Source organism: Podarcis pityusensis (assembly GCF_964106645.2).
Source record: "Podarcis pityusensis genome assembly, chromosome: 5".
NCBI lineage: Eukaryota > Metazoa > Chordata > Lepidosauria > Squamata > Lacertidae > Podarcis > Podarcis pityusensis.
This window is the reverse complement of record NC_138032.1, coordinates 1517295-1543450: the sequence shown is the minus strand read 5'-3', so window position 1 is coordinate 1543450 and position 26156 is coordinate 1517295. Positions and strand designations below refer to the sequence as shown.

General features: G+C 47.7%; 1 protein-coding gene and 1 long non-coding RNA gene across 3 annotated transcripts in view; both read left to right on the top strand.

Moving 5' to 3' along the window:
* On the top strand, positions 1–23322 carry OSTN (osteocrin). 2 transcript variants are annotated; one of them, XM_081007554.1, is made up of 5 exons: positions 1–223; positions 11065–11163; positions 14784–15004; positions 17397–17476; positions 20814–23322. In XM_081007554.1, exons 2-5 carry the CDS (start codon positions 11065–11067, stop codon positions 20924–20926), a joined length of 513 nt encoding a protein of 170 aa, XP_080863680.1. In that variant the 5' UTR covers positions 1–223; the 3' UTR covers positions 20927–23322. The 2 variants fall into 2 exon arrangements, with proteins under 2 accessions (XP_080863680.1, XP_080863681.1); XM_081007555.1 differs by lacking the exon at positions 1–223 and adding an exon at positions 8131–8430.
* The window catches only part of LOC308478183, a 118047-nt gene that overhangs the window by 35319 nt on the left and 56572 nt on the right, over positions 1–26156 (top strand). The window lies entirely within an intron of this gene.

The window sequence follows — 26156 nt, the reverse complement described above, 5'->3', positions numbered from 1 at the left end:
AGAGAGAGAGGGATTCGAGACGAGGAGCAGTGGAAAATCTTGAGAAATGATGTAAGAGAGAGCAGAGGCAGGGATTGGAGTGCAGGAGCGCCTTCAGAGACTATAAAAACTCCGAGAGAAAAGTGAACATCAGAGATAAGTGAAGAGGAACCAGCTTGGAAGGACCAGGGGGTTTTTTTTGGAAGATTTGAAGGACTGATCTTCCAAGCTTCCTCCAGGCAAGGTGAGTGAGCAGAGGCCATTTCTCTCTGTCTGTCTTGCTTTTCTTACAACCCTTTGCTTCCATCCTAGCACTGCTGCTTTTGAAAAGTTCTGCTCAGAACCAGCAAGAATATGCAAAGTCTGCAGAGGGTGGCAAGGGGGCTTCCCCCACCTGCACGCTGTGTGTCTCACTGCAATTCTCAAACTGGGCTGAAATGGACCAAAATTATCCCAGCGTGTCAAATGGTGTTCTGGAACGGGCTGTTTGCATTGTTCTTAGAGCTGTCTGAATTCAGTGAATGGCAGATCATATTACTTTTATTTATTATTATTATTTTTAAATGTCTTTGTTCAGCTGATTTTAAAAATGCAGTGCGGGCAGTGCGGTGTAGTGGTTAGAGTGTTAGACTAGGACCTTGAAGACGAGGGTTCGATTCCCACCTCAGCCATGAAGCACACCAGTGGCTTTGGGCCAGTCATCACCTTCTCTCAGCCTAACTTCCCTCACGGGGAAAGAAGTACCGCACAGAGCACCTGGAGCTCTTTGGAGAAGAAGGTAGCATATAAATGCAATACATAAATAATAAAATAACTTCGCAACATGATGCCCCTAAAGAAACATGCCAGAGAAGTGAGTTGACTCAACAACTTGGTTGCTGTTCTACTGAAAATAATAATAATAATAATGGTGTTCTCCGGCTTGCAGAATGGACTAGAAGTGAGACTTTAGCGTTTAGGGAAAGGAGGATTTTCTTAGCCGATAAAGTCATCCCCACCCCTTTGATTCATTCTCCATGAACTTTAAGAGGAGAAGGCAGCCTTTGAAAAGTTAGTTCAGAATAAGCTCCCACACTAAAAAACAGGAGGGAGGGATGGACACCTGGACTCAGGTATTTCGAACACAGACCTGGATGAAAGTAACAAGACAAAGACTCAGCCCACGTGCGACAGTCTTTGCTCATGTCCATTGCTCGTTATTCTTAGAATCATAGAATTGCAGAGTTGGAAGGGACCCCGAGGATCATCTAGTCCAACCCACTGCAATGCAGGAATCTCAGCTAAAGCATCAATGACAAGTGGCCAGCCAACCTCTGCTTAACAACCTCCAAGGAAGGAGAATCCACTGTTTTCCAAAGGGGTCCATTCCACTGTATTTTGCTCTCAGAAAGCACTCCCTATGTTTAGTTGGAATCTCCTTCCTTGCAATCTGAATCCACCGGATCGGGTCCTGCCCTCTGGAGCAGGAGCAGAAAGCAGGCTTGCTCCATCTTCCAGCCCTTCGGATATTTGAAGGTGTCTATTGGATCTCCTCTCCTTGAACTGCCAAGGGTAAGAGAACCAACCAAGGGGGGCTTCCCTCGCTAACCTTAACACCTGGTCTGGTCTGCAGGAAAGGAGTCAGCCTTGCAGGTATTTAGGACCCCAAGTAATGTAATAATAATAATAATAATAATTTTTTATTTATTTATACCCCGCCCTTCCCGGTTCAGAAAACCGGGCTCAGGGCGGCTAACAACAAATTTAAAACACTTAATTGATGCAACAAAAAACAGCATAAAAAACAGTATAAAACACGAATAAAAATAAATTCAAAATTCAAAAATCAATTTAGGGGGGAAATCCATCCAATAAACATTAGATGATCACCAGCGCTATCTGGCTAAATTAGTCCTATTTGTAGTCCTATGTAGAGATTTAAGCACTAATTTGAGCACCTTGAATTGGTCTGAGAAATTAACGGCAGTCAATGGGAGTTATATGACTTCAGGAAGTCCCCTTGGCTAGCAGTCATTGCATTCTAGACCAACTGAAGGTTCTGAACTGTCTTCAAGGGCAGCCCCCCTGTGTTGCAGTAGTCCATGGACAGGCAACCTAAGGCCTGGGGGCCAGATCCAGCCCAATCGCCTTCTAAATCCGGCTCGCAGACAGTCCGGGAATCAGCGTGTTTTTACATGAGTAGGATGTGTGCTTTTATTTAAAATGCATCTCTGGGTTATTTGTGGGGCATAGGAATTCGTTCATATTTTTTTTCAAAATATAGTCCGGCCCCCCACAAGGTCTGAGGGACGGTGGACTGGCCCCCTGCTGAAAAAGTTTGCTGACCCCTGCAGTAGTCCATTCCAAAGGTTGTTAGAGCACAATGGACAAGTCATCTCTGTTCAAAGGGGGATGTAGATGGCAGCTTTGGGAAACAGTACTTTTGAGAATGTAAGATGAGGCTGCAGGATCAGGCCAGTGGTCTCAAGAAACCAGGACTAAGAAGCATCTCTGCCTCCACATGCAAAGAGCAGAGTGTAGCCATCCTGGCACATAGCCATCGATAGCCCTGGAAATGGTCTAATTCTCTTTTAAAACCATGTCAGCCATCACTATCTCCTGTGGGAGTGAGTTCCACAGTTGAACTCTGCCGCATGAAGAAATCCTTTCTTTTCTCTGCCTTGAACCTTGCAACATGCAGCTTCACTGGGTGTACCTTTAGTCTGAAGGGGACCCAAATAAGGCTGTTGAAACTGGAGGGTGGCCTGGGAGGAGAAGGAGCAAATGGATTCCTGCAGTTCAGGGGGCTGGACTAGATGACCCCTGGGAACCCTTCAGTTCTATGATTCTAGGTCTAACCCTGCTGTAGTGGCCACCTTTTACCCCTGTAGCAGCTGCTCCTCTCTCTTGGCCTCTGATCCAACCACCACAATCTCCTAAACACAGCCACACTTTAATGGACCTAATCTTGATTTTAAGAGCCAATGGCTAAATATAGTATAAATAAATACGGAAGCAAGCAAAGTCAAATATAACCTTGCACCACCCCTGTTTCAGCAGAGGACTTTTGCCAAGATGTGCCCACAGCCTCGTGTGAGCCCTGAAGTGTTGACACCCGGAGTCGGGTTTTTGAGTAGATCCTAGCTATTTTTGTTCCAATAGGAATTTTCGTCCCCTGAATACTTAGCCTTGTGCGATGATATTTCCCTTTCTGATCCTGTTCGATATCTCTGGCTGCTGTTGGCTCAGCCAGCCGCCCAAGCTGAGTGTCGGAAGACGCAGAACAGGTAAAAGAAAGGACTTCTTCGCATAGTGCATAGTTAAATTGCGGAACTCGCTTATGCAGGAGGCTGTGACGCCAACCAACTTGGATGCCCTTAAAAGAGGATTGGGCCAATTCATGGAGGAGCTGTGGGCTAGCGATGGTCATGAAATAAATAAACTGAGGTCTTATATACCGTATTTTTTGCTCTATAAGACTCACTTTTTCCCTCCTAAAAAGTAAGGGGAAATGTGTGTGTATCTTATGGAGCGAATGCAGGCTGCGCAGCTATCCCAGAAGCCAGAACAACAAGAGGGATCGCTGCTTTTGCTGCGCGTCTTATGCGTCTTATGGTCTGATGCATCTTATAAAGCGAAAAATACGGTATATAATAAATGGTCATAAATGTACCAAGCAAACACGTACATAAAAATATAAACCACATGTCTGAAGCAGCACAGGAAAGCAGCCCTGGCACCATTTTGGCTCCCAGACTGACTGTTTTCTCTGCAAGGTCAAAGGAAAATGGAAAAGCCTCCCCATTGCCTTGTCATCCACAAATCCTGTCTTAAGGGTATGTCTTTGTATGAATAGGGTGAGCCTGTGATCTGGCTCAGGAACTAAGTATTCGTCACTACAAAAGACTAGCCAGGCTCCCCAGGGTATCCAATCAAGCAAGCATTAACAGGTAACCTGCCAGACAGGAGGTAAACAATGCACTCAGATTTCTGTTGTAGACCACTCTTTCTGTGATGTAGGTATGATGTATCTGGGGTGGTGGTCTTGAGCTACACCCCTTCTCTGATGTAGGTATGGTGCTTCTGGGGGTTGTCTTGGGCTACAGGGTGGGCAATTTCAAAAGTCTATATAAGAGCTTGCACACCATTGTTCTGGGTTCCTCCTCCCTCCTGCGTGTGGTGAGTGAGGACCCTGTTGCAACAGTTTAATAAAGATCAGGCTTAGGAGCTGCTTTGCTTCTCAATATTCTCTGCTTGGCCTCTGTTCTTTTCTCCGACCGATGGAGAACCTGCAAAGGACTAAAAGGGCTCTTGTGTCCCCCATAAGGGAATAAGGGCAGATTTTCGTTTATTACAGCTACTAGCCGGGATGCGAAGGAAGAGCGTTGCTCTTGTGTTCGAATCCTGCTTTCGGGTTTCTCACTGGGGAATCTGGTCGGCCGCTGTGAGAAGAGAGTGCTGGACTCCATGGGCCATTGGCCTGATCCAAGCAGGCTTTTCTTATGTTCCTGTCTTTTCATTCCCATCTTATTCCTTTCTGGATTAACCACCTGAATGATCCCAACCAGTCAGGATTCACGGCATGACCTAGCCAATTAGGGTTGGCCACACAGCGATATCGCCAAGGACAAGGAAAGGCGATTCTAACAAAAAGAAAGAAAGAAAGGGAACTTTTTTTCCCAGAGCTGCTGGAAAATTGCCCAAAAGTCACAGCTTCTAAGAAAAACAACCACCTCAGGTTGTTTTGGCTCATTTCCAGTGTTAACGAAAGGAAGTGTGTTTTCTCAAGTCTCGGACATCCTGACACAGGGTTTAAGTAAATGATTGATGGAGCCCATTATCTGGCGGCATCAGCCGCTTGCGTTCTGCAAGATGTCTTTTCTCGTAAGCCCTCAGGATCAAAGACTTATTTTTTTAAAAAAATAAAATAGCAAACTACTTGTGGCTCATCTTTCTCCCGGGATATAAGAGCAAAATTGCCCTTTTCACGTCAACATAGCGGTTATTTTCCCTTCTCTGTTAGCTTTTGCTACAGCAACCAGCCAACTCCTTTTTTTTTTTTGAGATAAACAAGGAATTTCAGAAGTTACCAAAATGCTGAAATTCTTGCCATCTCAGAGTTCCTGTCATTTACACCTACCAACCCTCGAGTTCAAGAAAGTAGATGGAAATTCAGTGGGGGCTGATAGTTCAATTCTAAGTTCATTACATGCCCATGAAGCAGATGTGAATTATGATTATGATTATGATTATTACATTTGTATCCTGTTATTTTCTCCAAAGAGCTCAAGGGGGCTTAGCAGTTCTCCCCTTCCTCATTTATCCTACACAAAAACCCTATGAGGAAACTGAGGCTGAGAGGCAGTGACTGGCCCAAGGACACCCTTCAGGGCCAAGAAGAGATTTGAACCCGGGTCCCCTTAGTCCTAGTCCAACACTCTAACCAAGTACACCCTGGATTTTCTTGGGGGGAAGGGTAATAATAATAATAATAATAATAATTTATTATTTATACCCCGCCCATCTGGCTGGGTTTCCCCAGCCACTCTGGGCGGCTTCCAAAAGAATATTAAAATACTATGATACATCAAACATTAAAAGCTTCCCTAAACAGGGCTGCCTTCAGATGTCTTCTAAAAGTCTGGTAGTTGTTGTTCTCTTTGACATCTGGTGGGAGGGCGTTCCACAGGGAGGGCGCCACTACCGAGAAGGCCCTCTGCCTGGTTCCCTGTAACTTGGCTTCTCGCAGTGAGGGAACCGCCAGAAGGCCCTCGGTGCTGGACCTCAGTGTCCGGGTAGAACGATGGAGGTGGAGACGCTCCTTCAGGTATACTGGACCGAGGCCGTTTAGGGCTTTAAAGGTCAGCACCAACACTTTGAATTGTGCTCGGAAACGTACTGGGAGCCAATGTAGGTCTTTCAAGACCGGTGTTATATGGTCTCGGCGGCTGTTCCCAGTCACCAGTCTGGCTGCTGCATTACAGGATAGGATGTAAATGCAATGAATCATAATAAAATCATAATCATAACAAAATCATAATAAAAATAATACCAAGGAAAACAACAACTTCACAGCACTATAAAGCAGTACAGTGGTACCTCGGAAGTCGAACGGAATCAGTTCCGGAAGTCCATTTGACTTCCAAAACGTTTGAAAACCAAAGCATGGCTTCCGATTGGCTGCAGGAAGCTACTGCAGCCAATCAGAGGCCATGGAAGCCCCGCCGGACGTTCGGCTTCCAAAAATAGTTTTCAAACCGGAACACTCACTTCCGGGTTTGCGTCGTTCAGGAGCCAAAACATCTGAGAACTGAGCTGTTCGAAAACCAAGGTACGGCTGTAATGTGAGCACAGTGCGAGCGCTTTTCCCAATAGAAGGACAGGAGGAAGGAATCTCTCTGCAGCTTCTCTTTTTCACCTGGCCAAAGAAGAAGAAAGTCAGGTTGGCTTCCCCTGGTTCTTCTTCGGAAGAGGTGCTGCTTTAGCCTGTGGTGATTGAATGGGCCCAGGATGGTCTTAGAATCATAGAACCATTGGGCTGGAAGGGACCCCAAGGGTCATCTAGTCCAACCCCCAGGAATCACGGCTAAAGGATCCATGACAGATGGCCACCCAACCTCTGTTCAAAAACTTCCAAGGAAGGAGAGTCCATCACTCTCAGAGGGAGCCTGTTCCAATGTCAGGTGTCTTTTATTTTCAGAAAGCGAATTCTACTTTCCTTGGTTGTCATTGAAATGCAATGATTGGAGTCCTCCCCTGTGGAGCAGCAGAATACAAGCTTGCTCCAACTTCCATGTCGGATATTTCATAGAATGATAAAACCATCAAGTTGGAAGGGGAAGCCAAGGGCCATCTAGTCCAACCCCCTGCAATGCAGGAATCTCAGCTAAAGGACCCCGTCAGACGGCCACCCAACCTCTGCTTTAAAACCTTTCAAAGCATGACGAGTTCCTGTAAGAATGTGATGTTGCTTCATTCATTTTGGATCAGCTTTGTTCTCAAAATGAGGATGAACCGTCCCATAATAATGATGTCAAAGGAAAAGACTTGCTGCCCACTTCTGGTGCAACCTGGCAAAAGCAGCCTTCCTAATTCTAGAAGTCTAGTGCTGTCGGAGAGTTGATTTCAGCGGGGAAAGTCCTAGATACCGGATAGGACCGTGTGTCAGTTTAGCACACCTGGACCTGCATAGAGTACCCTTTGGTCAACCAGTGTTGCCTAGTGGTTAGAGGGCTAGACTAGGACCTGAGAGAACAGGGTTCAAATCATCCACTGAGCCACAGAGTCCACTGGGTGACTTTGGCCCAGTCACTGTCTCTCAGCCTAGCTTACTTCACAGGGTTATTGTATGGATAAAAGAGAGAAGGGCAGAAATGTCTAAGCCGCCTTGTGCTCTTTGGAGAAGAGGTGAGATATAAATCTAACAGTGGATGATTTGAACCTTGTGCGCAGCTGACCCCGGACTATAAGACTACAAGGTCAGACTGACAATAATTTGCAGGATTTCCAGCGGTTGCTACTCAGAAACATTGCTGCCATCTCTCCTGAAGCAGGGAGTTCCATAGTTCAACTATTATTATTATTATTATTATTATTATTATTATTACATCTGAAGGCAGCCCTGTTTAGGGAAGCTTTTAATGATCTTTTAATGCATTTTTAATCTTTTGTTGGAAGCCACCCAGAGTGGCTGGGGAAACCCAACCAGATGGGCGGGGTAGAAATCAAAAATTATTATATTATTATTATTATGTGTGCAACCAGCTAGTTGCAGGGCAAGGCTGAAGACCCCTGGCAACCTGTAAGCAGAGCTGGGCCGTTTACCTTTCCCACCTCTTCCACTCCCAGAGTTACCTGAATTGTGTTGAAGTCAAGATGCCTTTTTGCACTTCAGGACCTCTCTGTTTATTTTGATTAGCGTACAGGGGCTTATTTTTAGCTCGCCGGGATGAATGAACAGCAGCGCAGATGTTTCGCCGTGGAAAAAAAAAGTGTGTGTTTAACCTTGCCATTTATTTTTACGTCCCCCGCCCCCACTTCCGTAGGCAGATAATCAGGATGTGGGTTCCTTGAGCAGCGATAGGCTGCAGTTTCTCAGTTTGGCGGCGCAGAAACCTGCATAAAAATTCAAAGGGCACAAGACGCCGTCTTATACTGAGTCAGACCGTCATGCCAACGCGCTGAGTGTGGCCTGCACTTACCTGAGCTCCCAGCCTCACTGGGAGATCTGTCAGGGATTCACAGAATCATAGAATTGTAGAGTTGGAAGGGACCCCCCGAAGATCATCCAGTCCAACCCCCCTGCGGCGCAGGAGTGCAAAGCAGATATACTCTGTTGCTGAGATTTGCCCTTTCGCCAGGGGCTGTAGAGGAAGGCAAAGAAGAACATCAGAAAAGCCTGCAGGATGAGGCCAACGGCAGATCCAGTACTGCATTACCAAAAGGGAGATTAAGACTAAAGGTTTTCTGACGGTAAGAGCCATTCAACAGACTTCCTCGGGAGGTGGTGGGCTCTATCTTCCTTGGAGCTTTTTAAGCAGAGGTCGGGTTGCCATCTGTCAGGGATGCTTGAGCTGAGATTCCTGCATTGCAGGGGGTGGACTAGATGGCCCTCGGGGGTCCCTTCAAACGCCATGATTCTGCAAACCTGATCTCACCGTGACAAAGATTCCTGTGAGAAACCCACAAGCAGGATCCAAGCATGAGAGGAACACTCTCCTCTGGTTTCCAGCCGGTGTCGGATTTACATATAAGCTATATAGCTTGGGGGGGGGGGGTATACGTCTTAATTGTATTTTAGATCAACAATTACTTGGATAAAACACATATTTTGTGATGTGAAAATGGCTTGAGATACCTATGAGGTCCATAAATAACCATACAGCATATATTCAACACAAAAACAGCAACCATTTGTTGTGGACAAAGGGCAGCTGGACATAAAAAGGGCCCCATTGCCTTCAGGAGCTGAGGGCCTCACCAAACCTCAATCCGGCCCTGTTTCCAGCAACTGAAATTCAGAAGCATTGCCGCCGCCAACTGTGGGGGCAGAACGCAGCCATTGTGGGTATGTGAACAACCTGAGTCTGGTCCCCATCAGCCTCTGCAAGATGGGCCAGAGGACAGGGACGCCAGCCGAGGCTCACTGGTCAAAGTTTGTAGGATGCCATAACCATTGAAAAGAGTTCTGCCAGAACACCATGACCGAGAAGTTCCAAGATCCTCCCTCCCCATATTTTGTTACCCCCTGAAAGGGATGGAGAAACTGCAGGGGTGGTTTTGGGCTACCCTTAGCATCTACAAATATATTCCGAGTGTGTATGGTTGTTTTGTGACATTTAAAACACAGCAGTGGGGTTCTAGATTTAAAGAGGGTGCTGTGGGTTAAACCACAGAGCCTAGGACTTGTCGATCAGAAGGTCGGCGGTTCAAATCCCCGTGATGGGGTGAGCTCCCGTTGCTCGGTCCCTGCTCCTGCCCACCTAGCAGTTCGAAAGCACATCAAAGTGCAAGTAGATAAATAGGTACTACTCCAGCGGGAAGGAAAATGGTTCGCCAGAAGCGGCTTAGCCATGCTGCCCACATGACCCGGAAGCTGTACGCTGGCTCCCTCGGCCAATAAAGCAAGATGAGCGCCACAACCCCAGAGTCGGTCACGACTGGACCTAATGGTCAGGGGTCCCTTTACCTTTACTTTATCTAAAGCTTTTATCGGCAGAGAGAAACCTCTTTCTCCATGGCTTCCTCTGCTGAAGAATCCCAGGACCTTCACCCAGGAATTTTCATAGTATCATCGAATTGTAGAGTTGGAAGGGAACACCAAGAGTCATCTAGCAATGCAGGGATCTCAGCTCAAGCATCCATGACGGATGGCCACCCAACCTCAGCTTAAGCACCACCAATGAGGGAGAGTTCACCACCTTCCAGGGGGTCCCTTACCGCCAGAAAGTTCTTCCTAACCTTTAGTTGCTCTCTCCTTTCTCCTCTTTAATTTCTGCAAAGCTCGTCTCTTTGATGCCAGCTGAAGGCCATTTTTATTCACCCAGGCATTTTGAGCAGCTTGGATTTTCTAAAGTTATAATCTCTGCTTCTTCTGTTACCGTTTCTGGTTTACCATATTATTAGTTTATTTCCCCGCTTCCTCCACCCGAAAGGAGAAATTTCCATTTTATTGGCTTTGCGTTTTAAAATATGGCACTTTCTTCTTTTGATGGTTGCCACTGTTAACGGAGAAATCTGAGGGCTCCTTTGGACAAAAAAAACAAGGACACCAGCCAGGAATACCAGAGCAAAACAGCAGCCAGTCGGCTTGGTCTTTCTTGAAGACTGTCGCGACAGGACTCCCACCTGCCACAAGGTGGAGCAAGATGGAAGCCCCGAACAAAAGAACCCCCAAACTTCTATTAGCTGCTAATCCCCATGTTACACCCCCCCCAAACTACATCATTCATACATCACGGTTACATCATGAAAGGGGAGGTCTGGTGGCAGTAATCTGAGCATCCTGGACCCTGCCCCATGGTTCCCCTTGCCCTCCACCAAACACCCGTCCAGTGAAACAAAAGAGATATTTACATTTCCCTGTTTCCCAGCCAAGTTAATCGCACCCTTTTGTCTTCATCTGGGTTTCTTATTTCTGGAATGGCTACCTGTCTGGCACTCAGGTATCAGGATGCCAGGAATTATCACTCAGGCAGAGGGCCTGCTGAGGAGCTGAGCTCACCTGTCTATATGAATTTCTGAAGTTTTCCCAGTGAGCCAGTACAGAGATACATTTATCAGTGAATTGTGACATTTGGTATCGTGCAGCAAAGGCCCTTTGAATAGATAGGAAGAAACTGAGATGAAGTGTTTTGTGGGGAATAAAGCACAAAAGTCACAAAAGCGATTGTGCTGATTTTGGTAGTGGGCTGCGTGTGCATGATATCTGCTGGAGGGGCAACCCCCCCCCCAACCTATACATAAATTCCTGCAACACCGTGCAAGTGTAGCTGATAATACCCAAGTCAGTAAATACGCATCTTGAACTTCCCCCACCTTGGAGTGGGCACCCAGCTGTGTGGGACTGGACCGGGCAAAGGACTGTGGCGCTGCTTTCTTTTGCAGATGCTGCGTTGCCAGCGAGCGGCTGGGTACCTCGTCTTGGCCATCACCCTCTTCCAGTGGCAATCCAGGACAACTTTCCAGGTAGCGGCATTGCAAGAGGTAAGCGGTGATCTCAAAAAAGGCCCAGTTGTTTCTGGCAAGCCCAGATTTCTGCACCGAAGACGTTCTCCTAGGCTGGGATTTCTTATTTCAAAGCGCCCTCGAGCGGTCAGAGTTAAAATCTCTCTCTCTCTTTTTAAATGCTCTTAAAAGCAGTTTGAAAAGACCATAAGAAGAGTTTTGCTGCCATCAATCCTCCTTCTTCCTCTATGCTAGAGGCAAGGACAATTAAAAGTGCCTTTAAAAGAGGAACAGGCAAATTCCCGGAAGAGGAGAAAGTTGGTGGTGCCAGGTCAGCACTGAAGTCATAAGCCTCCGATGCCAGAGAAGTAAACTCTTTACTCAAATAAACCCAAATAAAGCTCAGGTCCACGCAAACCTTTTATTTCTTAAAGTATTTGCAGATTGATCAATATAGATCACTTTCATTCCAGCCAGGAAAGAATTACCTATGTCCATTTTCTCTAACACCTTAATCAAAAATGACCAAGGCTTTCTCCACATCTAAAAATATTAATGCGGCCTGTTTTTCATTTCTCACTTCCAAATACTCTATTAGGTTAATTACATTTCTTATATTGTCTTTCATTTATCAGCCTGGTGAGAACCCGACTTGGTCTCTGTGGACTGACTCAGTCAGTGTCTTTTTTAGTCTGTTAGCTATAATTGTACCAACTAGTTTATGATCACAGTTCAGTAAAGAAATAGGTCTGTAATTTTTTTGTCTTTGTTAAGTCACCATCTTGCTTAGGGATCAGGGTAATAAATGACCCGGGAATTACTCCAGTCACCAAAATTCTATTCATGGTGTCCTTAAGTGGTTCAGGAAGTGCATCCTGGAACTTTTTATAATAAATTGCCGAAAGTCCATCTGGCCCTGGTGCTTCATTCTATTTATGATGTTGTTGTTGTTTAGTCGTTTAGTCGTGTCCACCTCTTCGTGACCCCCTGGACCAGAGCACACCAGGCACTCCTGTCTTCCACTGCCTCCCACAGTTTGGTCAAACTCATGCTGGTAGCTTCGAGAACACTGTCCCACCATCTCATCCTCTGTCGTCCCCTTCTCCTTGTGCCCTCCATCTTTCCCAACATCAGGGTCTTTTCCAGGGAGTCTTCTCTTCTCATGAGGTGGCCAAAGCCTTGGAGCCTCAGCTTCAGGATCTGTCCTTCCAGGGAGCACTCAGGGCTGATTTCCTTCAGAATGGAGAGGTTGGATCTTCTTGCAGTCCATGGGACTCTTAAGAGTCTCCTCCAACACCATAATTCAAAAGCATCAGTTCTTCGGCGATCAGCCTTCTTTATGGTCCAGTTCTCACTTCCATACATCACAACTGGAAAAACCATAGCTTTAACTATATGGACCTTTGTTGGCAAAGGTCCGTATAGTTATTCTATTTATACCCATTTGTAATTCCAATATCGATATCGGTGCATTCAGGCTTAGTCGATTTTCTTTGGGTACTCGGAGTATATTACAGTCACTTTCCCAGGAGGTCTTGCCCCAATGACATGGTTGCAAGGTCCCTGCCTTCCCATCCCTCTCTAAGCTCTTCCGCTCCAGGTTTTCCCCACTCAGTCTCAAACTGCATCTGCGTACAACTGTTCTGCTCTTTTCATTTCTCTACGCATTCTTGGAGACCAGCAGGGAGGGGAGCTGGTTACAGCAGGAGGGGGGGACCTCCCTGGCTCCCTCAGCATCCTGCCTCATGGCTGCCTCTGTCCCTGCTCCTCTTCAGCCTTTGCTTCTGCCTTTGATTCTGGACTGCCCTCTGCCACAGCCTCTTCCTGCTCACTTAGACCTGTTACCTCTTCAGCTTCCAACACCTCCTCCTCCTCCTCCCTGTCTTCTCTCTCTGACCATCCATTGTCGGCCCACCACCTGTCCCTTGACTCTTCACTTGGGAATTCCCTTACGGGTTCCCCGGCTGGTGCCTCCCAGCACTCCTCCGAATCCAGCCAGTCCATAGCAGAGAATTATGTTAAGGATGTAAGAACTTAAGAGCCTCCTGGATCAAGCCAATCCGGTGCTTTTTCTTCTGGAGCTACTCAAGGGCACGCAGTAGCAGCACCTTTCTTTCTAGAAGAAAAGCACTGCCCATGACTGCGCAAAATATGCAGCAAAGTCAAGTGTGGAAATAGAGGTTCTAACACCTTTAAAATGTGCCCCTGTAAGGTACAGTGGATGCTTGGGTTGCGAACGTGATCCGTGAGGGATGCATGTTCCCAACCTGCAGCTTTCGCAACCCACAGTGGCGCATCTGCACATGCATGGGCTGCGATTCGGCGCTTCTGCACATGTGCGACCGCCAAAACCTGGAAGTAACCCGTTCCGGTACTTCTGGGTTCCGGAAGTCCATAACCAAAAAAAACGCAACCTGAAGCATCTGTAACCCGAGGTATGGCTGTAGTTCCAGTTTCTTTCCAAAGTTTCATGCTTTCCCCAGTACTGGAAAAAGACCACACCTCTGGTAAGTTAAAAAAATGGTTTACAGTCATACCTCATGTTGCGTTAGGTTCATGTTGCGTCTTTTCAGTTTGCGAACGTGGCAAACCCAGAAGTGTATACTTCCGGGTTTCGCCGTGCGTGCATGTGCAGAAGCATTCTGCGCACTTCGCACATGCGCAGAAGCACTCTATTGCGTCGCGCGTATGCGCAGAAGCGGCGCTCTAGTTACAGACTTATCAGGATGCGAACAGCACCCCAGAACAGATCAAGTCCTTAACTAGAGGTACCACTATACTCACAAACTCTCCAAAGGTCAGGTTCATGCGCTTTTCCATAAAGCTTTCAGAAAAAGCTGCACAGGCAGTAAAACTTAACTTAGTTTTGAAAAATGGTGAAAGTTCCTAGATTATTGGTACAGGAACACAAGAGGGGTTGGCAAGAGAATGTTTTTTGGCAGATGTCAAAAATAGAACAGTTAAGGTACCTACCTGACATCAACAGGCAGGGAGTTCCAAAGTGTAGGCTCATTTATTGTTATTGTTATTGTTATTGTTATTGTTATTGATATTGATATTGATATTGATATTGATATTGATATTGATAATTATGTTGTTGTTTAGTCGTGTCCACCTCTTCGTGACCCCCTGGACCAGAGCACGCCAGGCCCTTCTGTCTTCCACTGCCTCCCGCAGTTTGGTCAAACTCATGCTGGTAGCTTTGAGAACACTGTCCCACCATCTCATCCTCTGTCGTCCCCTTCTCCTTGTGCCCTCCATCTTTCCCAACATCAGGGTCTTTTCCAGAGAGTCTTCTCTTCTCAGGAGGTGGCCAAAGTCTTGGAGCCTCAGTTTCAGGATCTGTCCTTCCAGTGAGCACTCAGGGCTGATTTCCTTCAGAATGGAGAGGTTTGATCTTCTTGCAGCCCATGGGACTCTCAAGAGTCTCCTCCAGCACCAGAATTCAAAAGCATCCGTTCTTCGGCGATCAGCCTTCTTTATGGTCCAGCTCTCACTTCCATACATCACTACTGGGAAAACCATAGCTTTAACTATACGGACCTTTGTTGGCAAGGTGATGTCTCTGCTTTTTAAGATGCTGTCTAGGTTTGTCATTGACTGATAATTATAGTAATCCATAAATAATAGCTGGAAGATCATTCTTTTCTCCTTTGCAGCAGCCTTCGGCTCCTTCCTCTCCCCTGGGTGAGGGTCGCCTGTCTCTGTCTGGCCAGGAGAAGCCAGCTGCCGACTTGGTCGCAAAGCTTCTCCTCTTCGACGAGCTGGTGTCCCTCGAAAATGATGTCATCGAGACGAAAAAGAAGCGGAGTTTCTCGGGGTTTGGCTCCCCTCTCGATAGGCTTTCGGCTGGCTCCCTGGACCTGAAAGCCAAGCAGAGGTGAGCTGTGAGGAAGAACTGGATCTCAGAGTCATGGAACTGCAGAAGAGACCCAAAGGTTGCTTTCTATGCGCAGGAAGAACTCTGCACATGCTTAAATTGCACTCCCTTATGGATGCTGGTAGTTTTGTAAGCAAGAATGTGTGTACAACGAAGGACTCACCCAAACCTCCATTTGCTCTGCTGCTTCCCCCCAGGAACCCTATGGTTTAGTGCTGAATCGGAACAAATGGCAATCATGTTTTTCGCAGACTGCTGTTTGTTCCAATTTAGCGCTAAAGAGCGGGTTTTGGTGGGTGGGAGGAGAAGCAGGGCAAAGGCAAAGCCACTGTGCCTAGGAAGCATGGGACTAGTGGGAAGGAGCTCAGACCCGTGTCTTCCAGGCAGGGGACAAGCAGAAGGGGGCTTGCAATGCTGAAACAAATTTGCAATAATATGCACCGCACACTTCTGCACCGTACGTAAATTAATTTGTGTCATACTCAAAATACAAATGGAGGCAGCCATTCGTCAAAGGAAGCAGAAAGCTTTCCATCGGCCTTCCCCAACCTGGTGCCCTCCAGCTGTTTTGAACTACGGATCTCATCAGCCCCAATAAGCAAGACTGAGTCTTGCTGTTCTTCTTTGGTGATCCCTCGTAGCCGACTAAGATTGTCTTCCATAAACACGGTTTTAACAGTGAGTCTGTAAGTGACTGTGGAGGCCAATTCTGGATCCACATGCCCTTCCACAGTGGGGACATAGGTTCCCGGGTAGGAGTTGATCCCGGTGAGGGTTTGCCAAACGTGCCTTCCTCTTAGCACGTTTCTCCCTTGTGTCCTGAGTTCAAGCGTCTTCAAAGCCCGTGGTGCCTTTGGTAAAGGCTGTTCTCCAACTGGAGCACTTGCAGGCCAGTGTTTCCCAATTGTTGGTGTTTATACTACTTTTTTTGGCTTTCCCTTGAGATCTTTCAACCTCTTTTGTTGACCACCAGCATTACGCTTTCCATTTTTAAGTTCGGAATAGAGTAGTTGCTTTGGAAGACGATCATCAGGCATCCACACAACATGACCAGTCCAACGAAGTTGGTGTTGAAGAATCATTGCTTCAACACTGGTGATCTTTGCTTCTTCCACTACACTAGCATTAGTTTGCCTGTCTTCCCAAGTGTTGTGTAAAAATTTTCGGAGACCCGGTTGATGGAATCTTTTGCGGAGTTGGAGATGGCCTTTATAAGTGGTCCATGTTTCACAAAGGGATGCAGGTGGCGCTGTGGGTTAAACCATAGAGCCTAGGGCTTGCCCATCAGAAGGTCGGCGGTTCGAATCCCCGTGACGGGGTGAGCTCCCGTTGCTCGGTCCCTGCTCCTGCCGACCTAGCAATTCGAAAGCACTTCAAAGTGCAAGTAGATAAATAGGTACCGCTCCAGCGGGAAGGTAAACGGTGTTTCCGTGCGCTGCTCTGGTTCACCAGAAGCGGCTTAGTCATGCTGGCCACATGACCCGGAAGCTGTACGCCGGCTCCCTCGGCCAATAAAGTGAGATGAGCGCCGCAACCCCAGAGTCGGTCACGACTGGACCTAATGGTCAGGGGTCCCTTTACCTTTATGTTTCACAAGCATACAGTGAAGATTGAGCCTTGCTGTAGCTTGAGATGGCCACAAGAGGGAGCACGTCCCCACCAAAAGTGCTCTGCCAATGAGCTTTGCTCTGTGGAAACCCCATGAAAGTGACAGTCGCAAATGCGTTCCAATTCCAATTGGAACACTTTGGGATACTTTGGGTCTTTTAGGGCCCTGCAAAAGAAACAGAGGTCTTGCGCATGCTGGATCCTAGCACTCATTGCACTAGTTCTAATGTTTATAAGGCCGCAAATGAGAAACCTGCAAGCAGGATTCGAACACAAGACCAACACTCTCCCCTTCTGTGGTTTCCACCATCTGGGATTCAGAATCATCACTGCTTCCAGCTGTAGAGGCAGAGAAGAACCAGGCTGGCTAGGAGCCATCCATAGTTTGAAAAGAACAAATTCATGGCTGGGAGGGATATCTAGGTTACTGACCATCATTGCTTCCTGCGGAAGTGAGTTCCAGGGTTCAGCTATGCTCTGAGTAAAGAAGGGCTTTCTTTTCTCTGCCCTAAACCTTCCAACATTCAGCTTCGCTGGGTGTTCACTGGTTCTAGTACCATCAGGGAGAAAACCACCCTCCATTCTCTTCCCCCAGGCCATGAATAATTTTATAAACATCTGCACACAGAACTTCCTTGCAGAAGAATCGTCTCAGCCCCCTGACTGTTTTGGCTGGGGCTGGTGGGTAAATATCTGGAGGGCACCACTTTGGGGGCGGTTAGGATGGAGCTTATGCAACAAAGGGGCATTGGGATATCCCAATTAATTGCATCTCATTCCGCAGGAAAGTTGTGGAAATTCCAAAGAGACGGTTTGGAATCCCCCTTGACCGGATCGGAGTGAACCGTCTGAGCAACACCAGAGGTTAGCAGACGTGGGTAAGATAAAAGCGGACTTGCAGGGCCTGTTCCTTGGCTGCAGCCTATTATTATTATTATTATTATCCCTGGATTGCCCCAGCCACTCTGGGCGGCTTCCAACAGATAGGCAGCTTCCAGGGGGTTGGAAATTATTCTGTGTATCGGTTTCTTCCCCCCCCTCCTTCAAATGAGCCAACAGCGTGATGCGGCGGCAAAAAAAGCTAATGCGATTCTAGGCTGCATCCACAGAAGTCTAGTGTCCAGATCAAGGGAAGTCATCGCATCACTCTAGTCTGTCTTGGTCAGACCACACCTGGAGTGCTGGGTGCAGTCAGTGGCAGATTTGGGGCTTTCAGATTTCAGAGGCACCCTTTGTGACACCAAAATTCAGCCCCTCCACCACCACTGCTGCCTCTTGCCTTCCATTTTACATCATTGTTGCAGCCCCCCCCCAAGAGCCCCTCTCAGATCAGAGCCCATTACGAGTGAGACGGTCACACTGCCCCATATCCGCCTCTGGCCCAATTCGGGCCCAATTCAGAAGGCTATTGACAAGCTGGGGAGCATGAAGGGGAGGGTGACCAAGATGATCAAGGATCTAGAAGCCAATAATAATAATAGTAATAATAATAATAATTTATTATTTACCGGTATACCCCGCCCATCTGGCTGGGCTTCCCCAGCCACTCTGGGCGGCTTCCAACAAAATATTAAAATACAGTAATGCTTCCCTAAACAGGGCTGCCTTCAGATGTCTTCTAAAAGTCTGGTAGTTGTTGTTCTCTTAGACATCTGGTGGGAAGGTGTGACACAGGGCGGGTGCCACCACCAAGAAGGCCCTCTGCCTGGTTCCCTGTAACTTCGCTTCTCGCAGTGAGGGAACCGCCAGAAGGCCCTCGGAGCTGGACCTCAGTGTCCGGGTAGAACAATGGAGGTGGAGACGCTCCTTCAGGTATACAGGACCGAGGCCGTTTAGGGCCTTAAAGGTCAGGACCAACACTTTGAATTGTGCTCGGAAATGTACTGGGAGCCAATGTAGGTGTTTCAAGTTATGTGGTCTCGGCGGCTGCCCCCAGTCACCAGTCTAGCTGCCGCATTCTGGATTAATTGCAGTTTCCGGGTCACCTTCAAAGGTTGCTCCACGTAGAGCACATTGCAGTAGTCCAAGCGGGAGATAACCAGAGCATGCACCACTCTGGCGAGACAGTCTGCGGGCAAGGAGGGTCTCATCCTGCGTACCAGTTGGAGCTGGTAGACAGCTGCCCTGGACACAGAATTGACCTGCGCCTCCATGGACAGCTGTGAGTCCAAAATGACTCCCAGGCTGCGCACCTGGTCCTTCAGGGGCACAGTTACCCCATTCAGGGTCAGGGAATCCTCCACACCTGCCTGCCCCCTGTCCCCCAAAAACAGAAACCAAGGAACAGTTGGGGGAGCTGGGTATTGATATCAGGCCTAGGTGTGACGTCAAGAGGCAGGGAGTTCCAAAGTGCATGACAATAACCAGGTGTGCTGCCTTGCCCCCGTTCCAGAGGGTGCACACTGCCTCGTAGAACTTTGGGGGCCGCCCAGCCCCTTCATTGAAAATTTGTGGGTGCCTGGGCCCCCAAGGCCCTGTATAGATGGCGCCTACAACAATGTCCACGCCAGGCATCATTTTATAAACCTTAAGCATTTCACCTCTTCCTGGTGTGAGGAATGCAGGAAGCACTTGGGCGAATGGTTGTAACAAATATTACGCGTTCCTGTAGGGCAGCCTTTGCTACCCTGGCACTCTCCAGGTGGGCAAGGGGTGCCTTAGGGCATAGGGCATTGCAAGGGGTGAGGCTCTCACGCATCTCCCCTTCTTTGCCCTGGGGAGGAGACTCATAGAATTATAGAAGTGTAGAGATGGAGGGGACCCCAAGGGTCATCTAGTCCAACACCCTGCGATGCGGGAATCTCAGCTAAAGCATCCATGACAGATGGCCTGGTCAGGAGCTCATCCTCCTCTTGAGTAGGACCCTGGCAGAAACACATACCCGACTGGCATGTTCCCTCCCCCCTGGTCGATCGTTCAGGAGCTTCATAAGCTTTCTTCTGCCTGAACATCACAGCAACCGATGCCAACAGACATTGGCACACTTAGGGATCTGCAGAGTCTTTGCAGCTTGCGTAACAGACCTCAGCAACTTAGCATTTTGGCTAATCTACTTTATTTACAGGGATGCGGGTGGAGCTGTGGGTTAAACCACAGAGCCTAGGACTTGCCGATCAGAAGGTCGGCGGTTTGAATCCCCACGACGGGGTGAGATCCCGTTGCTCAGTCCCAGCTCCTGCCAACCTAGCAGTTTGAAAGCACGTCAAAGTGCAAGTAGATAAATAGGTACCGCTCCGGCGGGAAGGTAAACGTCCTTTCTGTGCGCTGCTCTGGTTCGCCAGAAGCGGCTTAGTTATGCTGGTCACATGACCCGGAAGCTGTACGCTGGCTCCCTCAGCCAATAAAGCGAGATGAGCGCCGCAACCCCAGAGTCGGCCACGACTGGACCTATTGGTCAGGGGTCCCTTTACCTTTTATTTTATTTACATATAAACACACACGGAGCACTGCAACATGGCTCCCTCTCTCTCTAGCATCCGACAGCAAAGAGAAAAAGAACAAAGGACAATAGTCCCGCTTCACGGAACACAGGAACACAAACATCCTGTCTCCATCACTTCCCACTCTGTGGAGTCAAAACCTACACCGTCATGGGATAGACAACAATCCCATGACTGCAAACACGGAGCAGGAATTCTAACAGGGCTTCTATATTGCAGGGCACACCCACAAGAAGCTAAAAAGAAAACAGCCAAGAGGGGCCCTCAAACCTCCTTATTCAAGCTTGAAAAGCTCTAACTGGGAGGAGGCTATGCGCATGTCCAGCTTGGGGGCTTTACAATGGGGATGTCTTGGTTGACCGCCATGAGAACAGAATGGTGGACCAGATGTGCCTTGGGCCTGATGAGAGCCTGGCTGGATCAGACCCATGGTCCATGCAGTCCAGCATCCTGTTCTCAGCAGTGGCCGACCAGGTACCCCTTTGGCGGAATAATAATAATAATAATAATAATAATAATAATAATTTATTTATACCCTGCCCATCTGGCTGGGTCCTCACAGCCACTCTGGGCGGCTTCCAACAAAACACTAAAATACAATAACCTTGAAGGAGGACCTGGGCACAAAAAACCTCTTCTCGTCTCCTGTGACTTCCAGCAAGAGCTGTTCAAGCTGTTCAGGAGCTCATTGATCCAGCTACAAGGCTCCTCTTATGGGTTTCTTTTCTCTCCCCCCCCCCCATGACTTTCCCCCCCTACAGGTTTGCCCGCCCTGGTGGACGCCCTCCGCAGAACATCTCCCACTGCCAAAGGCACTTCCGCCAGTCCCACTGCCACTCCCAGGGACTTTGCAGTTCAGAAACAAGCCTCCTAAAACCAAACAAAAGAAACATGCCTCCAGTTCTCGTTATAGCAGGATCTGCCCACTAGACCACACTTCCTTCCAGCTGACGCTCTGCTCTCCTGAATAAGGGAACAGAAAGTGGTTTTTTTGTCTGTTTGTCTGCTTGTTTGTTTATATGTATATAACAATTTCATTTGCATGCCACTTTTAAAAAAAAAAAAAATGACTTTTGGGAGTCTAATAGGGCCATCAGAATGCAGTGCAGCAAAATAGCAAGGTGGTGTTGTTGACTCTGGAGCAACATTAATGAGCAACGCTTCTTATTGCCACACACACAACCCCTTTTCACCTGGTTACTGGTCCCCCATCTCAGGTCAGCTCAGGACCTCTGCTCAAGTTAGCATCCTTCCCATAGCTGTCAACTTTTCCCTTTTCTTGCGAGGAATCCTATTCTGAATAAGGGAATTTCCCTTAAAAAAGGGGAAACATTGACAGCTATGATCCTTCCCCGTCATTACGATCCAAGCGCAACCTCCTGGCTGGCATTTCCTTCCTAAAGTTCTCCCCGTCTGGGTCCTGCTGGTGGGGATTTTCTCATGTGGAGCAGCAATTGCAGGTAATCGCCTTAAGAGGAGCCTAGTGGGTCAGGACAAGAGCTCCTTGAGTCCAGCATTGCCTTCTCCCAGGGGACAACCAGATGTGGAGCCAAGAGCGCTTTCTCCTCCTGCGTTCGCAGCATCTGGTACCCAGACCCATCCCTGCCTCCAACTGTGGAAGCCCAGCCATCAAGACCAGTAAATAAATAATAAATAAATTTTTATTTATACCCCACCCTTCCCGGTTCAGAAAACCGGTCTCAGGGCAGCTAACAGCAAATTTAAAACGCTTAATTGATGCAACAAAAAAACAGCATAAAATACAGTATAAAACGTGAATAACGATAAATTCAGAATTCAAAAATCAATTTAGGGGAGGAAATCCATCCAATAAACATTAGATCACCAGGGCTAGCTGGCTCAATTAGTTCTACTTGGGCCAGCGAGGAGACCAGGGAGAATTAGCTGTGGGATCCCAGAGCGGGGAATCTTTATAAAACGGGGAGGGGGAGGGAAGGATGGGGAATAAAAGATCAGGCTAAGTTCAAATGGAAAGCCAGGCAGAATAGCTCTGTCTTACAGGCCCTGCGGAAGGAAGTGAAATCCTGCAGGGCCCTGGTCTCCTGGGACAGAGAATTCCACCAGGTCGGAGCCACCACTGAGAAGGCCCTGGCCCTGGCGGAGGATAGTCTGACTTACTTAGGGCCCGGGACCTCTAAACTATGATTATTCATGGACCTTAAGGTCCTCTGCGGGGCAGACCAGGAGAGGCAGTCCCATAAATACGAGGGCCCTAAGCCACAAAGGGATTTAAAGGTCAAGACCAGCACCTTGAACCTGACCCGATACTCCACTGGGAGCCAATGCAACTGGTAAAGCACTGGGTGAATATGCTCCCATGGCAGGGACCCCGTAAGGAAACTCGCTGCAGCATTCTGCACCCGCTGGAGTTTCTGGGACAGTTTCAAGGGCAGCCCCGCGTAGAGCGAATTACAGTAGTCAAGCCTGGAGATGACCGTTGCGTGGATCACTGTGGCCAGGGCGGGGCGGGAAAGGTAAGGAGCTCTCTCCTCCCCCACGAATTTGCCTCATCATCTTTTAAAGTGATCCAAGTTGGGGGGGGGGGGAGAGAGAGAAACTGCCCCCGCAGCAAGTCCTGTCTATCTGGTAAGCAGCTTACGACCATGACAGACACCATGTGGAATCATAGGAATTTGCCCTGCCTTCTGACCTCATCTCTTTCAACAGCCTCTCTCTCTCTCTGGCTCTCAGCCCTGTTCTCATTCTCCGCTTCCTCTCTCCTCTCCTTAGAATCATAGAATTCTAGCGTTGGAAGGGGGACCCACCCGGTCATCTAGTCCAACCCCCTGCAGTGCAGGAATCGCAGCTCACGCCCTCCTTAAAGCTGCTTTACGTGGGCACACAGAGCTTCACTGATTCTTCCAACTCTGAACTGTCTCTTTTGGTTCGATGCTGGAGACTGAAGCTTGGGGCCTTCTGCATGCAGAGCAGGTGTCCTGTGACTCTTCTTTCCAGATGGTGCCAGTTTCCTCAGCTTTGAAGTTTTGCTTCCTGCAACGTCGTATTTTCTCTTGAACTGCCTTCATTATTTTAACCACTGAAATCTTACATGTCACAAATGGAAAAAGAAACTGGGTGTTTGGGGGAACGACAGTGCTTTGTCCTTGTTGATTGAGTCTCTCTCTCTCTCTCTCTCCAAGAATAGCTCTGTATTTTCCTGACTTATGTCCTTGGAGATGCTCATTATTCTAGAGCGATGGAAGAGCTGGATAAACTCCATCATGTTCAAATAAAGCATAACGTGTCATATGTGGCTGGCTATCCTTCTTCCTTCTCCATATTAGCTGTGTTTATAACACAACGTCACTTAGGACGGGGTGCCCAAACTTTTTCCAAAGAGGGCCAGATTTGATGAAGTGAACATGCATGAGGGCCGACCGTTTTGCCTGGCATTTTTTTTAAAAAAATAATTTTTTATTAGATTTTCCACAATGATAACACAAACCACAAAGCAAAATGATACACAAAAACAGAAAAAAAGAAAAAAAGAAAAAGGAAAAATAAACAGATAAACAATAACAACAAACTTAATTCTTCACAAATCCAACCTTTTAAACATCTTGGTTGACTTCCTCAAATCCCTCCCTTCTGAGTTTCCTTGTAATTAAAAGTAACAGCTTTCCAATATCATTATTAAACTAAAACAATTTCCAGTTATAGTCCATCTTATTCACTTTTCTTAACATTCTAAATCCCATTTATTTGATTATAACTTAGTTTAATCCTAGGCCTATTTCTTTCTTTCCAGTAATTTCTAATTTTTTATATTACAATATTTATTCAAATAGTCCTTAAATTTCCTCCACATTTTGCCTGACTATTTGATTGTTCCCCCAAAGTTGTTGACCTTTTTCCTTTTTTTAGGATTGAAGTTCTTGACCATGTTTTAGGATTGTTCCCCCAAAGTTGTTGATGGTTGAGCTTTTTTTAGGGCAATGCAGGGTCTCACAATCCTTAAGAAACACCTTTTGGAATAGCGGAAACGATGGGCGGGAGTGAGAGGTGAACAACGGGTTCCAATCGCGCAGTGCCACCACCGGAGACGCACCAGTCACAGCCTGCCCATCCTGCCACTAACCTTCCTTGGCAGAGTGTTGGCTCCAGGGGAGAGCCAGCAGAACAGCAGGCAGGTGCTCAGGAGCCGCAACAGATTGATTTTTTCCAAATTGCCTGTGGGGCCTATTTAAACCGGGCCCCGGGCCACAAATGGCCCCCGGGCCAGACTTTGGACATGCCTGACTTAGGACAACAGTCCTGGGAGGGAAGCCAACAATTCAGCCAAGCAAAGGGTCCGGCTGTTAGAATTCCTGCTCCATGACTGCAGTCATGGGATTGTTGTCTATCACATGACGGTGTATGTTTTGATTCCACAGAGCGGGACGTGACAGAGACAGGATGTTTATGTTACTGTGTTCCATGAAGTGGGACTATTGTCCTTTGTTCTTTCTTTATTTGCTGTCTGATGAGAAAGAGGAAGGACCTAAGTCAGAATGCTCTGAGTGTATTATATGTAAATAAAGTAGATTAGCCAAAATGCTGAGTTGCTGCGGTCTGTTACGCAAACTGCGAAGACTCTGCGGATCTCTAAGTGTGCCGATGTCTGTTGGCATCGGTCACTGTGATGTTCGGGCTGAAGAAAGCTTTTGAAACTCCCGAACGACAGACCAGGAGGGAGAGAACTTGCCAGTCGGGCATGTGTCTCTGCCAGGGTCCTACACGAGAGTAGGATGATCCTAACAGCAGCAACCAAGCCTTATGAGGAAGGGTTGAGGGAGTTGGGTATTCACCTGGTGTGCTGCGCAGGCTGCCCCCAGCTCCCTAAGCCACCTGGCTGGCCTCAGGTACGGTGCAGGATGTGGGCCCATCACCTGTGCTGAAGTCAGGTTCAGCTGCCAGCCCGGTCGGCTTTGGCACACAGAATGAGGTCCTGGCGTTGTCCTGTCTTTTGCCTGCAGAGCAGAATTAATTGATGGGATTTGCTGCCTCAAGGTGAGGCGACGCTTTAGGAGGTTTTAAAACGCAACTCGGCAAATTCACCGAAGAGAAATCCATCCGTGGGCGTTAGCCTCAACCTCTGAATCAAACCATATAAATGCCACGTGGAGGGGAGAAAACAAAAGGCAGGGGTTTGTTGCCTGCCAAGGAGCCTCCTGGAAGCATCTCAGGGGCCCCGTTGGACAGAAGATGCTGAGGCAGATGGATAGGACCCAGTAGGTGTCTTCTTAGTTCTCACCTGCTCTTGCAAAGAACATGCTTTGTGTATGTGGAATGTCTGCCAATAAAATGAGAATAGGCATCAGAAGATAAGAAAAGCCCTGCTAAATCAGGGTAGTTGAGAGTTAAGATTCCTCCATTGCAGGAGCTCGGGGGTCCCTTCCAACTCCATAATAATAATAATAATAATAATAATAAGGAGAGGCTTTTTCTACCTAACTGTTCAGCTTTGGCAATATTGGTGGAGTGGAGAGAAATTTAGGCTTTAATAATAATAATAATAATAATAATAATAATAAATAAAAAATTAATACCCCGCCCATCTGGCTGGGTTTCCCCAGCCACTGTGGGCGGCTCCCAAACAGATTAAAAACAGAATAAAACATCAAACCTTAAAAACTTCCCTAAACAGGGCTGCCTTCAGATGTCTTTTGAAAGTCAGATAATTGCTTATTTCCTTGACATCTGATGGGAGGGCGTTCCACAGGGCAGGGGCCGCCACCGAGAAGGCCCTCTGCCTGGTTCCCTGTAACCTGACATCTCACAGTGAGGGAACCGTCAGAAGGCCCTCAGAGCTGGACCTCAGTGTCCGGGCTGAACTCTATGATTTTGTGGTTCTATCCTGTTGCCATATGCCTGTAGGAAACCAGCAAGCATCTTCTCCCCTCTTGTGGTTTCCAGCCACTGGTACCCAGAAACATTGCTGCCTCTAAATGTTGAGGCTGAGCGAGCCATTGGGGCCAGGATCCCCTGGTCGCCTTCTCTTCCGTGAATTTGTCCAGTCGTCTTTCACAGCCATCCGTTTGCGTGGCTGTCGCTGCCTCTTGCAGAAGCAGCTTCCGTAGCTGAACAGTGCTCCGCATCTTGAG

Coding starts and splice junctions, on each gene's coding strand:
- OSTN (XM_081007554.1), top strand. CDS start 11,065: ATGCTGCGTTGCCAGCGAGCGGCTGGGTACCTCGTCTTGGCCATCACC. Junction 15,005..17,396: donor GACCTGAAAGCCAAGCAGAG/GTGAGCTGTGAG, acceptor CTCATTCCGCAG/GAAAGTTGTGGAAATTCCAA. Junction 17,477..20,813: donor CCGTCTGAGCAACACCAGAG/GTTAGCAGACGT, acceptor CCCCCCCTACAG/GTTTGCCCGCCCTGGTGGAC.